This window comes from Accipiter gentilis, chromosome 22 (assembly GCF_929443795.1).
Source record: "Accipiter gentilis chromosome 22, bAccGen1.1, whole genome shotgun sequence".
Classification (NCBI taxonomy): Eukaryota; Metazoa; Chordata; class Aves; order Accipitriformes; family Accipitridae; genus Astur; species Astur gentilis.
In genome coordinates, this window is record NC_064901.1 from 21885664 (window position 1) to 21898701 (window position 13038).

The following is a 13038-nucleotide window of genomic DNA, read 5'->3' on the forward strand; positions in this document are numbered from 1 at the left end:
ATTACAGCCAGTCCCCGTACAGAGGGAGCGAGGAAGCGGGGCCGGACCGAGGACGCCCCCGGCCGCCCACCCGAGCCCCGCGGCACCGCCTGAAGGGACACCCCCCCCCCACCCCCCCCCCCCCCCCCCCCTCCCTTCTCGAGGTTCCCCCAGCAGTCCCGACGGCGCAGGCCGAGCCCCACGGGCGGGTCAGACGTAGCCGGGCTTCACCGACAAGCGGCGGCAGTTGGGGCAGCCCCGGGTCCCGTTGGTCTGGAGGCACCTGCAAAGGGAGGAGGTGGGTTGCGGGGGGGGCCCTGCGGCCTGAGGCGCCCCCAGGGCCGCTGCCGGTGCTGTGCTGTGGGCGGTTAACCACACAATAACACCGGGAAAAACGTCCCTCCCGTCACGGGCAACGATTTCATCTCTTTTTTTTGTTGTTGTTGTTTTTTCCACCCGTTCCGCAGACGCACTGAGCACGTTCCTCTACCACAGTAGGTTCCTGTACTGCCGGAGACAAATCCGCAGAGATCGCGGGGCACCTCTGGCTGCCGAGTGCTTTGATCCCGATTTTGGTGTCATGGCGAGGCTGCGATTTTAAATTCTCAATTTTCAGAACTAAGTGTTTCGTTACACTCGCGTTTCTTCTAAAAATAAAGCGGGGGTACGGCTAACTGCTTTCATGGCAGTAGCACAATAACAGACTGAACACCTTCACCTGAGTGTACCTCTAGACAAGAGAGAAAGTGGGGGGATTCAGGGGGAAAAAAATCCAAACTGCCCCTGGGAGTGAAGAACTGATTCCCCAAGAGGAATTAAATGAGAACCTGTGAACTGGGCTAAGCACCTACAAGGTGAGCACACAGGTAAACAATCAGTTAGAGGACAGAAGTGGGAGTGGGATGGATATTATGGCTAAACCTCACCCTCCAAGGCCATGGGATTCACAACGCTGCAATGGGATCCTGCGGGGCACCGGTAAGCAGGACAAAGACCTGGGGAACAGCATGCATAGGACTGTCCTGCTCTGGGCACGAACGGCTCTTTCCTATGACTAATGTCGCAACAACGATCTTTAGTACTTCCAGCTCATTACTTTAAGTGGAAGAAGTGGGAGCAAGGCAGCGCCTGGAGCTGGTTGTTCTTCTCCCCAATGGACTCTCCACACATGCCACAGTACAGCTCCATCTCCTCCACGCATTCATGGAACTTCACTACGTGGTCACGCAGTTCTCGCTGCTGCCCCTTCGTGCGATAGATCCTTTCACAAAGGCAGTGGAGCTTCAGCAGGCCAAGCTGCACGTGAAGGGCAAAAACGTAAGAAAAGTGAACAAGAAGGGAAAGACAGAGCAGTAACAGGAGTGGAAACCACTACAGCCCCATCAGCCGGCTAGAGAAACAGCGGCACAGAAACCTGCCCAACGGACAGCATCGGTGATAAGGACATTTAGTCTCTCAGCACTTCCTGCAACTAACCCTACTTCTTTGTATTACGAAAGGGGACACCAGGTTTGAGGGACTCTGCAGCTCTTTCATCAGGATGGTTTTCCCGAGCTAGCCATCACATACACTGTATTATTTCACTTCCCTTTACCTCCAGCCAGCACAGAGTTCAGCTGCTGCTCAGGGCAATAATGTTTTTCAAGAAAAGACCCCTAAAAGCTCTAGCTCTCTGCTTGTTTCATACCCCATTTTTACTGCTTCCCATTCCCCTTTGTTTTTCCCACTGCGACTCCTCCCTCCCTTTTCAGACTTGCACACTGATGGATCGTATGTGCAACTGCCCACAAGTAAACATTTCACAACAAAGCAAGACCCCAAGCATCAGCTGGTTAATACGGACATGTTAACAAGCAATAACAAGGCTGGATACTTCAACGCTTGGCTTCTTAAGTTGCCTGATAGAAGACTACAGAGAGTGCTGAAGAGAAGCTGTAGGATCCTACCTTGTTCCCTAGTCCCTCTGCCAGCTCCTGTGCCTTTTCAATGCTTTCCAGAGCCTGTGAACGGAGAGCATGCGTCATCAGTTCTCAGTCTGATATATCAAAACCAGACTTGTGTGAATGCCCTATGGGAATTATTAAAAGAAGGAGGTGAAGAGGTACAGAGTAGAATTTGGATAAACAAGCATCACTGCAACTCTGGAGATGCAAGATAGCTGTCTGGCAGATTTCCGTCCTCTCCCAAAAGTTCATCCAGAAGAAAAGCTTGGTTTCTGAAAGACCACAAGTAATCCAAGTGCTACATGTCTGTTCCAGCCACACAGCGCAAAGTAGGGGCATGGTGTTGGCAGAGGTTGGTGTTTCCAAGCAGAGAGAATACAGACTTATTTAAACTCAGTCACACATGCTCATTGGGGTTGTGGTAAAGCACAAGCAAAGCAAGCCTTTTCTCCATCCTACCCTACAGGCTCTATAATTGTTCGGCAACTCTAATTTCACTTGTATAAAAGGGGAGGAAAAGGATCAGCACCACCAACACACCACGCTCTTCTTCCATTTTTTCCCTGCTATTCGTATATCCACTTTGTCCTACTTACGCATGGTGTGATGTAGGAGTGAGTGTACTGCTATCTGTCTTTTTCAATCTAAAGGAAAGTTTTTAGCATAGCAGCTGTTACACCAAATGAGTCCCTACTTTACCTTAGATGCCACAGTGTTCCTCACTGTTCTGATCATCAGTCTCTGTTTTCCAGAACTATTGAGATCTGCTTCGGGTTTGTCCAAGGGGAAGAAGAGGTCTCCCTTGTGGTGCAGTAGTTTTCAGGAAGAACATTATAAAATTTCTACCCTATAATTTGGCGCTACTGCTATTCTGGGAGAAGAGGACCAGATGAGATGAAAGAATGCACTTCGAATGCAGAGATGGCGGCATTAGACCTGTGGTGGCAGCCACAGCCTGGGGTAAGGAACTTGTAGAATAGTGAAGCAGGAACTGAAGGCTAGCAGATAGAACATAACTGAGAGCTGTGCCTACTAAGAGTGACTGTGTACAGGAAACCCCTGAAATTAATGACTGGGACTAACAATCAAAGTGAGGCATGTGGGGTGGAGGAAGAGATGCTGAGAAATCCAGGGGACAGTTTGTCGTGGACAGGAATATGAGACTGCACAAAAGTTTGGGCAAGCAGGCTGGGACAGCAGCCTGGGAGTATCTGCAATACCATTGCCTACATGCAAATAAAAGGAAATAGACTAACTGGCTGAGGAGACCGGGAAGATGGAGGAAGCTAGGACAATAGGGAATCGGCAAGTAAAAAGTTAGCAAACTGATTTATTAGGTAACTGATATTGGGATGAGTAGCATGTGAAATGGAAACTGGGACTGGCAAGCTGAAGAACAGGCTTTGGGTGAGTATTCAGGGCTATGACATTTGAGGAGGTCACATCTGGGGCAACGGGCATAAGGTGCCTGACCCACCAGGGCAGACATTCCCTCCAATGCCTGGAACAGAATACAAGATTCATCTATTAATTCTCTTCTTTTGTGGGTTTTGGTGAGATTAGGACTCTGTGCAGTGCCCTCACCAGGCTCTCGAGAGCTCTTTGTGGTATCAGAGGGTGGTGATGGCTGGAGGTGGGATCAGTGGATATAGGGGTTTGATGGGTGCTCTGAATATTCTGCTATGTAGAGGCCCACCTGCTGTGTCCTGTCCCATTCTTCTGAACGTGAGATACGAGGCTGGGAAGGGATTACACTGAGCAAAGTTTCTAACTACACGGTTTCTTCTTCCATTGCAAACATAGGGTTTACTTACTGAGATTGCAAGGTGTATCTTACCCAACTGATTCCCTGCTGTAGGCAACATGGATGCTGACAGCACCTTGATCTTGTCTTTTCTGACACATACCTGATTTCCTAATAGCTGGGATGCTTCATTTGAGCTAAATTTTTTTGTCTCTCATGAGAGTGGTAGGGGTGAATCTTCATCATATCTACGCCCAAACCAGCATCCTGATGTGGCATTGTGCAGGCACTCCAGGTTGTTCAGCACTAATTCAAGGCTAACCGTTGAGCATCTCATTCTGCAGCCCAGTAGTGTTCCTGCAGTGCAATCTGCTGCATCTAGCACAATCCGGATTTTAACACAATGTACATTGCCTAAGCATTTTCAAAATAAGGAACGTCGCCCCCTTGTACTACACTGACCAGTTATCTATTCCCAAATGATTTCCTGCTCTCATTTCTCGGTTTCACATCGCCGTTTATGTACCTTCAGAGTTTCTCTAGGAATTGGATGCCACATTTGTCTGCAAAGCACATGGTGGAGCTGTAGAGCTGTCTAAGCGTCATCACTATCACAACAATGAGCTTAGTCATATAGCTAAAAAGTAGGCAGCGGAATCTATTTCAGAGCACAAGCATAAGCTGATTGCCTACAATGGCGGGAGTAGGCTTCCTTCCCTCAGTGCTGGTTTCTTAGTGTAGTGCTTAAAAGTAATCAGGACTGACTAATGAGACAATTCCGCAAGTTAGCAGTCTGACTCAGAATAAATGTTCATACTGTTAGTAACAAATTCCTGGCTGAGAGGGACCATTCGGAGAAACTGTAACTGTACAAGCAACAGACCCTGTTGGTAGAACCAAGGGGTACAAGGTTTCTATTGCACTTTGATGGGCATACGGTTCAGAAAAAGACTGTATGCTCTAATCTTGTCTAACAAACTTCTGTAGAAACAAGTTTGTAACTGACCTTGTCCAGCTCCTTCTGGATCATCCAGCACTTAGTCACTCCTAGCAGCACCTGGATCAGGCCCAGGCGGTTTCCAATCTCTGTCATGATGCTCATGGAGGAATCATACCGAGGAAAGGCTGTCTGCAGAAGCAGGGAGGAAAACAGATGTTTTGCTATGGCCGGCTTTTCACACCGTCTTGCTATCCCCTCTGTCCTTCCTGGCAGGAGAGTGCTGTACCTGCACGTCTTTGCGACTGCGATGGATATCTGCAAAGCACAGCAGACACAGCGCTTGCAGAGGCCGGTCACCATGCTGCAGGGCAATCTTCATGGACTCCTGAAAGAAATTGTCTTTGGTCAGTAAAAGAGCTTGTTCCTGTTTCAAAACAGCAGGGCTGGGACTGCGCACTCCAGCCACTGAACTGTCAGCTCCAAAGAAATGGCAGAATCTTTTGAAGTCACGTAAAGTCTTGTTCACATGTTCCCAACCCAGGGCTGTTCATAGACCCCAAATTTTGAGGCCCCCTGGGCTACTGAAACCACAGTTCTAAGACCAGGAGGCAGCAGGAACATCTAGAATAAAGCGTGAATGCCATGGTATCTCTTTTCCTCCCAGTCCTGTAGGCAAGATCCCCTTGCAGAAGCCTCTGCAGACAGCCCTGCGTCTGCCTGCACCCTATACCTCACAGCAGTCCATAGCATCTGCCAAGCGCCCCAGCTTCCGATAGGCCACTGCCATGTGATACTGGCTCATTGCACGGTACTTCAAGCTCCAGCCCTTTCCATAATCATTCACCAGCTCAGCTGCTTTACAAGGGAAGAACAAGGCTTTCTCGTAATCCTGTAAGGCAGAGAAACAGACAGAGAGCAGTTACAGCAAAAATAAAGCAAAGAAGAAAAAAAAAAGCAACCATTTCTTATTTACTAACACTGCAAAAGCTAGCAGATTTCTGTACACCTTTCAACTCCTGCTGCTCCTCTTCCATGTGCTGTATTTCACTAGATGTTTTCACTGGGTATCAAACTGTGGAAGGTGGAATTGCCATATACTGAATTCATATTACTCTCTGGGTTCAGGACACTGGGGCAATGACATAGCAAATGAATTTTATATAGTATGCCATCAACTTTACTCTGCAGGAACCATTTACCATCCTCTATAACCAAAAGGGCTGAAAACTTTCTCTGCTCTTAGATCATCTCTGCTTTCAACATCTACATGGAGCCCTCATGTTCTCCATATGGTGAGTCAGGATCTTCAAGAGGCGGGTTATCTGTCATTGCAGGAAACAGGAACAAAGAATCATGGCCTCACCAAATCCACAATAAGTAGTAAGATAACACATTTTCATTTGTAAGCATTTTTCTGCATTAAGTGTTTTAGAAAAAAATCTTATTTTACAATAAGTACATAAAACTATTATCTAAATATCTAACCTCATTCTCAAGTAAGTTACATGAGACTGCAGAAATGAAAAAGTCCTCTTACTTTTTAATTCTCCAAGATGCACAAAGGAAACCACAACTTTTAAAATTTCTTTTCCCCCCTTCTTATTTCATACCTTACAAGTATCCAGAACAATGTTCTTTTTATTTTTGGTATTATGAGGGAAGTTTACTGATAGTTTTCAACACTTCAGTTGGTAAGTCTTCCATTAGTGACAAAACCCAAGACTTTGTGAGGAAAACCTATTTGTTGCTGTTTGTAATAGAAGTTAGAACTGGCAAATCACCCCATCCTCAGTTCCTCCCTGTTTTTGCTCATATAAATAGTTATTTGCCTGCGATAGCGGCAGAAATAGAGAATCCATGAGTTCTGGCTGCCAGCCCTGTGTGCAGACAGTACCTCCTCTGATGTGATCTTCTTTGAAGCTACGTTTGATCTTTTCAATACACAGGAATATTCACAGCTGCTTCTGCTGTGCTATATAAACATTACACTAATCCTCCAAACCTTACTGTGATGATTTTACAAAGCAGAGATTTTAGCTTACAACGCTCTCTCAATACTCCACTTCCTATAGCAAAGAAATAAGCTGAAATTCACACCATTTCCAAGTCTTTCCTGAAGCCATGAGACAACCACCCTTCCGTCCCTTAGGTTACTGCACCTTTATCTGGGCGTAGAAGTTCCCGAGGCTGCAGCAGACTCGACACTCCAGCATCTTGTCATCGTTGTTGTGTGCATAGCGTAAAGCTTTCTCAAAGCACTCCAAAGCCTTCTGGAAAATGCTGAGGCCCAAGAAGGCATTGCCCATGCTGAGGCTCACCTGGCCATTCAGCTGCAGGCTCACAGTGGTACCCTGCATGTTCAGGCACGTCTTACAGTAAGAGATTGTTTTCTGGAATTCACAGAGTTTCTCATTGCTGCGAGCCAGGTTTAGGTAGCTCTCTGTAAGGAAATCCGGGTCTTCCAGCTCCCGTGCTGTGTCAATCTGTATCACTGCAAACTTTAAGTAGAAAAGACAGTGTTTATAAAAGTGTGTCATTTATTTAAATACAGCTCACACACCCACAGAGTAGCACCCTGTACTGGACAAGTGGCTCATCTCTGAGCAGTCCAGCAGCCCAGACTGAGAACCGTCCTGTACATTGAGCAGTTTATCTGGTGGTTTAAAAGGCCTGTGAGCAGTCTGAAGAAACCTCTCCACACAGTCTCTGGGGCAAGGAAAATGAACTAGGCTGGCAGTTAGTGGGGATAAAAAAAAAAAGCTGTTAAATGGCCCTAAAGAGAAGTAGGTGAAACAGGAAACATCCAACACAATGCAGCTCAGTTTTCTTTCACTGAATTTAATTTATTCCACTTTCTCTGGAATTCTTAAGATATTAAAGTACTCTATTAATAAAAGAAAGTAAGCAAGCTCCTTCTTTCATCAGTGTTTTACTAACAAATTGCAGTCCTGACAGTTTTTATTCTATAACCTTCAGGATTCATTGCATACAGTTCTCATAAATGATCTGAAGTCGTTTTCTTTTAGACTGCAAACTCTTCTAAGCAGCAACTCTTTTGTGTTTTGTGATGAACCAAGCACACTGCTGGCTTGAATTAACACCAGTAGCAAAGGTAAATATCTAGCAATTTTCTCAGTATGTGTTTTCATTAGAGATTATCAGTTAGGTTTATGGATAACAATTCCTAAGGGCACCAATTACTTCCTTTTTGTATAGTGGCAACACATAATAATTTAAGCTACCAGAACATTTTACATTCTTCACAAAATTAAAGAAAAAAACAACAAAAAAACCCACAAAACCCAACCATAAATTGCGTATGTTTGGGTATATATGTTCTCAGATTCCTTAGCCCTTTAGGAAAGCTGCTATGTGGACCCAGTAACGTGCATTAGCTCATGCTTCCCCACATTCCCTTACCTTTGTACAAGTTCTTCATTATTTCCTGATTGCCACAGCCTCTTTCCTTGGTGTGAAGTAATTTTCCTCTCCAAAAGAGATTGAGCATCATAACCCTTCTTAAATCACAGTTAATTTCATGCCTTTAATTCTGACACTTCCTCTCCTGTTATTTCCTCTCTCAACAGTTTATTGCTAAAGTTCTCCTTCCTCTATCTTTGATCACTCGTGGTGTAAAATCTTCAGTTTGACTGAAGCCATTTTTCCTTCCTAATACTGGGAAGAACTAGAATTCACATACTCTGATCCCACTTTCTGCTCCCTTCTCAGGTAACAAATTACCATTCAGGTATACTGAGCTCACTCCTTTGCCTGTTTCTTGTTTTCTGTGAAGCCTTCAAGTATTTCTTTCAGGTAGCCACACCTTACCTTTTTTGCTTCTCTCTTCCCTAATCAGTCTGTTGTTTGTGCCACCACCCAATTCCACATCACTTATCAGAATTGTTTTTCTTCAAATGTTTTCCAAGTGCATTAATACCGCTCTTTTCTTGTTCATCCTAAGTATTTGGTTTTAAGATAGGGCTTTGACACATGCATGGGTTTACTAGCAAGATATCCCCCCACCCCCTTCTAAACAGAGCTACCAAAAGCTTTTCAATGAGATGTGGGCACCCCCTTCCCATTTTGTGCTAAGTGCTGAATGTTTACTAGTCTAGTAAGAGGCAACCAAAAACATCAGGACAAGAATATCAAGGCCCTTCAGCAAGACCCTATTTCAGGCTGGGATAGTTTCTTAGGACTGTTACAACATCCTCTTGCCTTGTCTTCCAGATTCCTGAGTCACCCTCCCAAACACTGCCTGCTGCTCTCTGTATGCATCCCGTTACTTCTCAGATCTACACATCAGCTTCTTTTTGTTCATTTAATCAAACATGGTTATCCTCATGCTCTTACAATGTAACTTCAGCTTCTTTTTGCTACTCTTTCATCCTGCCCAGTATCCTTCCTTCTATGCTGTCCTGACAACTGGGAGCCCCTCTCTGACCGTAACTGTCAGACCCCTCCTGGAACGTCTCTCAATCCCCCTGCCAAAAAAGCATCCTCTTTCCCCTCTTAATCAGCCCCCTTGCAAACAAATAATTGTATAAGAACCAATGTAAGATCTATATTAGATATCAAACAGCAGTTGAACAAGGTAACAGATGTCTCCACAAGACTGCTGCTTATTCTACAGAATCCACTTAGAAATCTCTTTTCACACTGACATACACACTGTAAACAGCTTTAAGTGGAGCAAAGGCCCTGTTTTCATACCTTTTCCTGAGGCCTGATAACATGGTGTGCCTGTATGTGGGGAATAAATCAAGAAAGGTCCCCATGATTAACTGGAGAACCTCAATAACCTGGGAATCCTGAGGGACCAGACCCAGTGAAAAGTAGCATTATGTGTATTTTGTGGGCTGGAGCTATTGGTCAACGCAGTGATTATGGCAGCCCACAATATGCACTCAATAGCTGGTATGTTCTACTATATACAAAACAAACCCCCCGATTTCACATTCTAATCTCCAGCCACTCTCCGTAGTGGGTGCGACACAATGGCATGCATGCATCTCCAGTTCGCCTTACCTTCAGCATATCTTTGTATCTGCCCATCTCTGCGTGAGCAGTGATGAGGCAACCCAAAACCCGAAACCTGCCAGCAGGATCCGCAGACTTCTCCAAAACCCTCATCCAGACTCGCAGGGCCTTTTCGGTCTGATTAGACTGGTAAAGATGGAGTCCTTTCTCTATTTGTTGCTTTGTCTGGTCCTGACCCATCTCCCATGCATTAAAAAGCCTCATACACTAACCTCTAAGGACAGCAAAAAGGAATTGCACAGAAGAGAACACAACATAAAATGCCCTAATAGAGAAGGGCGGGTTGTGCGCTCAGAAGGCTTGGAGCCATAAAAGCCCAGCCATGTCAGGGGGCTGGAGCTGTGGTGGGCAGTGGCAAGAAGTGGTTGCTCAGCACTGAAGGTAGAATCCCAAATCCCCTAGGCAAACATCTTGCTCGCTAGGACTCCATCAGTGCATTCGCCCGTCCAACCCCATAAACAAAGAGGAAAAGCACAACGGGGAGAGAAAGAGAAAAATCTCAGGCGACAGGAGTGAAACTCAATCTGAGCAGCCCGTGCTGGTCTCCTCCGCATTGGCTACAGCTGCGCCTGCCAGTCCTCGGCTCACGTGGCTCCCAGGAATGCTCGTCAGGCTCCCCGGCTCCCAAGGTCACGGCGAGCCAACTGCCCACCCCTGCCCGCCGGTATGCAGCTTATTAATACCTCGGGGAGAGACAATCAGCTGCAGTCACAGGGATGGCTCGGTCGTCTCTTTCCCCTCTCTCTAGCCATCACCTTTTACAAGCGGTGGTGGTGGTGGGCTAGCCTGGGAGGTAGCAGCCTCAGCTAGGGGTAGTAGCTTTAGGAACAATACATGCCTTAAAAAGTAAGGTATGAACTAGAAGGCTCCAGCACGTACACACGTGCAGTGTTATGCTTGCGACAATATGCCCGATACTTGCCAGGCACAAATTCAGCCTCTCTTTTGAGGGCCTCAGCTGACAATATGGACTGTTTCTGTGGACAATGGTCAGCTCTGTCACAGATTTGCTGCAAATACGGCACTGACTTCTTGACTTCAGGGTCCATAAGAAGCTAACCATCCTGAAAAACTTTGTTCATGACCGACTGTTGCTCATGGCCATCAGATACCCATGACAGTCCTCCAAGAGTTTGCAACAGAAGTTGTCAAAGGCACTACTGAAGTCCTACATCCAGAACCTGCTCATCTTTTACGATGAATGTCAATAATGACCCAAAGCAACAGATTTCTGCTCCTTCAGATAAGAGAATTGTCAGCCCAAATAGAATATAGCTTTAACGCCCCTACACACCTCTAGGAGTCAAGTTTCATACCCCCGTTGATGTGCTGCATTTTTAATGTGGCCAGTCTCGGTTATCTCTAGATTTACTCTGTCCTTCATAAGAGGAGATACCAAACTTGCGGGGGTAGGAGGGGGCGGGGAATGCCTCAGGGAAGTCTAACGTTTTTCAGATACACAAGTCCCCGACACCTGTTTTGGGATCATTTTACAGGCCAAAGAAATTGCAATTCAGAGTTTTAACAGACCCACGTGCAGAAGCAGGTGTGTCTCCAGCTGCCTCCCTGCTTCTGTGTGAATTTGGTGGCAGTTCTTCCCCAAGCAAAGGTAAATACCAACAGAATCATCTCACGGGCCACCAGTTGGACCATCCAGGCCTGTGTCATGGCTGCCTAAGGAAACACAAACCCAAGGGAGCCTTCCTGAGGTAACATCCCTACGGAAGCAGGACACAAAAGAATAAGGAACGACAATCTACCCAGAGGCTTTACATCATAGCAGTCATGATCTTAAGAGATTCCAGCCATACCTTTATGCAGAATTTCCTCAGAAAAATATGTTAAAAAGGAAAAGCATTTTAAATGGTAGAAAAGTCTTGCTACAATCAGACTGGTTCTCTTTTGGGAGCTTATATACTCTATTTAAAATATTTAATTTAGCAGTTTTTTTTAAAGCAGGTGCTAGATGATGTTTCAGCATAGACTCTGAGTAGTATCAAATTCTGGAATTAGAAACTGGAAAAATCTACAGAAGGCTGAAGAAAAATTAACGCTGAGGCACAGCTGGTTAATGTGCAAAAATCACTTCAGCAACACTGTTAAAATTATTATCTAGGTACTTTATAGGTTTTAATTCTGATTCAGAATTAAGAAAGTTTATCTTCCCTACATTAATTCTTATATGTCTCTCTGGAGATGGGTGGTGGGATGGACATAAAATGCAGAAGACCAATCCCCATGGAAAGCACTGATAATGGTGAGGCCATCGGATTTCTGACTTGGAGAAGAGGCCAGGGACAGCAACCATTGGAGTCTGCTACATAAAAGAATCAAGCCAGGACTCAAAAAAGGGGAAAACAAAAATCATATCATTCTTTGCTGGAGCAGACTACTTTGCAAAAATCAGCCTTCCACAAGTAACCTGCCTGTAACTCAGGCTTACCCTGATGCTTTTGGACCGCTTCACCAAAGCACTGCTCCCCTCAATATCCACTCTCATATCCCACAAAGAATAGGCAAAGTGAGAAGAGGATGCCTTGCATTCTGACAAAGCCCATCTAACAGGAGGGAAATGATCTATCCTGCATTTTGTTGATCACACTGTATGTACTTCCGTGCTCTTGAGTTCTCCTATGAAATTGTGCTTAGTCTCTTAAGAATCAACTCAACTCACCTACTGAGATAAAAACTTACCCTAGTAAAATGAGGGTTAGATCCATGAGGCTCAAATTGGCCATTTTCAAAACATGGAAATATACTCTGATACGGAATATACCATTCTGAGCCCAATGCAGCTGCCTAAATAAGGAGGGATAAAGGGGTAGAATCACCAAGACATTGACTACCTGCGCTGCTTTGAGAAAGTAATGGCAGAATGATCACCACTCTGTGGCTCAAGATAGCTCTAGTTTGTACAAGATTCAGGTATGGCTTCTATGATAAGTGATCCACAGTTTCTTCTCGGTAACTGCAAATAAGTAAGCCTGGAAGGTGCATAGAAACACCAAATTAGGGAGTCTCACCTGTCATGCAGTGGAGCTATACACGCAGTGTAGCTAATCATGCAGTCACTTCTTCCGAGTGACCACATTGAGCTGCTTGTCTTCCTCCCCGCTGCTCTTCATAATGTATCCCCGGTGACTCCTGGCCATTTGAAGACAGCAGAACACGGCTGGTAAAGTCAGGAAGATTGGAGACTGGAGTCAAAACAAGTAGTGAAAGGTGGAGGCAGATGTGAGAGGAAAAAAATTTCTCCTAAAACATTCAACATCAGGACTTGCATCTACAGCTTTGTGTATTTCCTGTTGATGTTGATAAATATAACAACTTATGTGAAATGCTGATTATTTTCAGAGATTAATACACTGGCTCTTATTTGTAGTTTAATTGTC

At 45.3% G+C, this 13038-nt stretch overlaps 2 protein-coding genes across 3 annotated transcripts in view; both read right to left on the reverse strand.

Moving 5' to 3' along the window:
• Positions 1-143: 143 nt before the first annotated feature.
• On the reverse strand, positions 144-9850 carry RAPSN (receptor associated protein of the synapse). Its single transcript, XM_049825756.1, has 8 exons — positions 9635-9850; positions 6766-7104; positions 5337-5495; positions 4893-4991; positions 4673-4795; positions 1926-1979; positions 1076-1275; positions 144-262 (listed from the first exon to the last, which is right to left on the reverse strand). The coding sequence occupies exons 1-8, from the start codon at positions 9848-9850 to the stop codon at positions 190-192; spliced, it is 1263 nt and encodes a 420-aa protein (XP_049681713.1). The 3' UTR covers positions 144-189.
• The window catches only part of CELF1 (CUGBP Elav-like family member 1), a 71745-nt gene continuing 65703 nt past the window's right edge, over positions 6997-13038 (reverse strand). The window contains exons 15-16 of one of the 2 annotated variants that reach the window (XR_007509179.1): positions 12670-12818; positions 6997-7104 (exon numbers count right to left, since the gene is read on the reverse strand). The gene's annotated coding sequence lies outside the window, so the exon portion shown is untranslated. Of the gene's footprint in view, positions 7105-12669; positions 12844-13038 lie in introns of both variants that reach the window. The other variant, XR_007509180.1, reaches the window with a different exon arrangement.

Bases quoted from the DNA above. Each gene is read 5' to 3' on its own strand.
- RAPSN (XM_049825756.1), bottom strand. From the start codon at position 9,850: ATGAGGCTTTTTAATGCATGGGAGATGGGTCAGGACCAGACAAAGCAA. The intron at 1,276-1,925 runs GTAGGATCCTAC...CTTCACGTGCAG, and splicing joins CAGAGGGACTAGGGAACAAG to CTTGGCCTGCTGAAGCTCCA. The intron at 263-1,075 runs GTAATGAGCTGG...CTCCCTTTGCAG, and splicing joins TCCCACTTCTTCCACTTAAA to GTGCCTCCAGACCAACGGGA.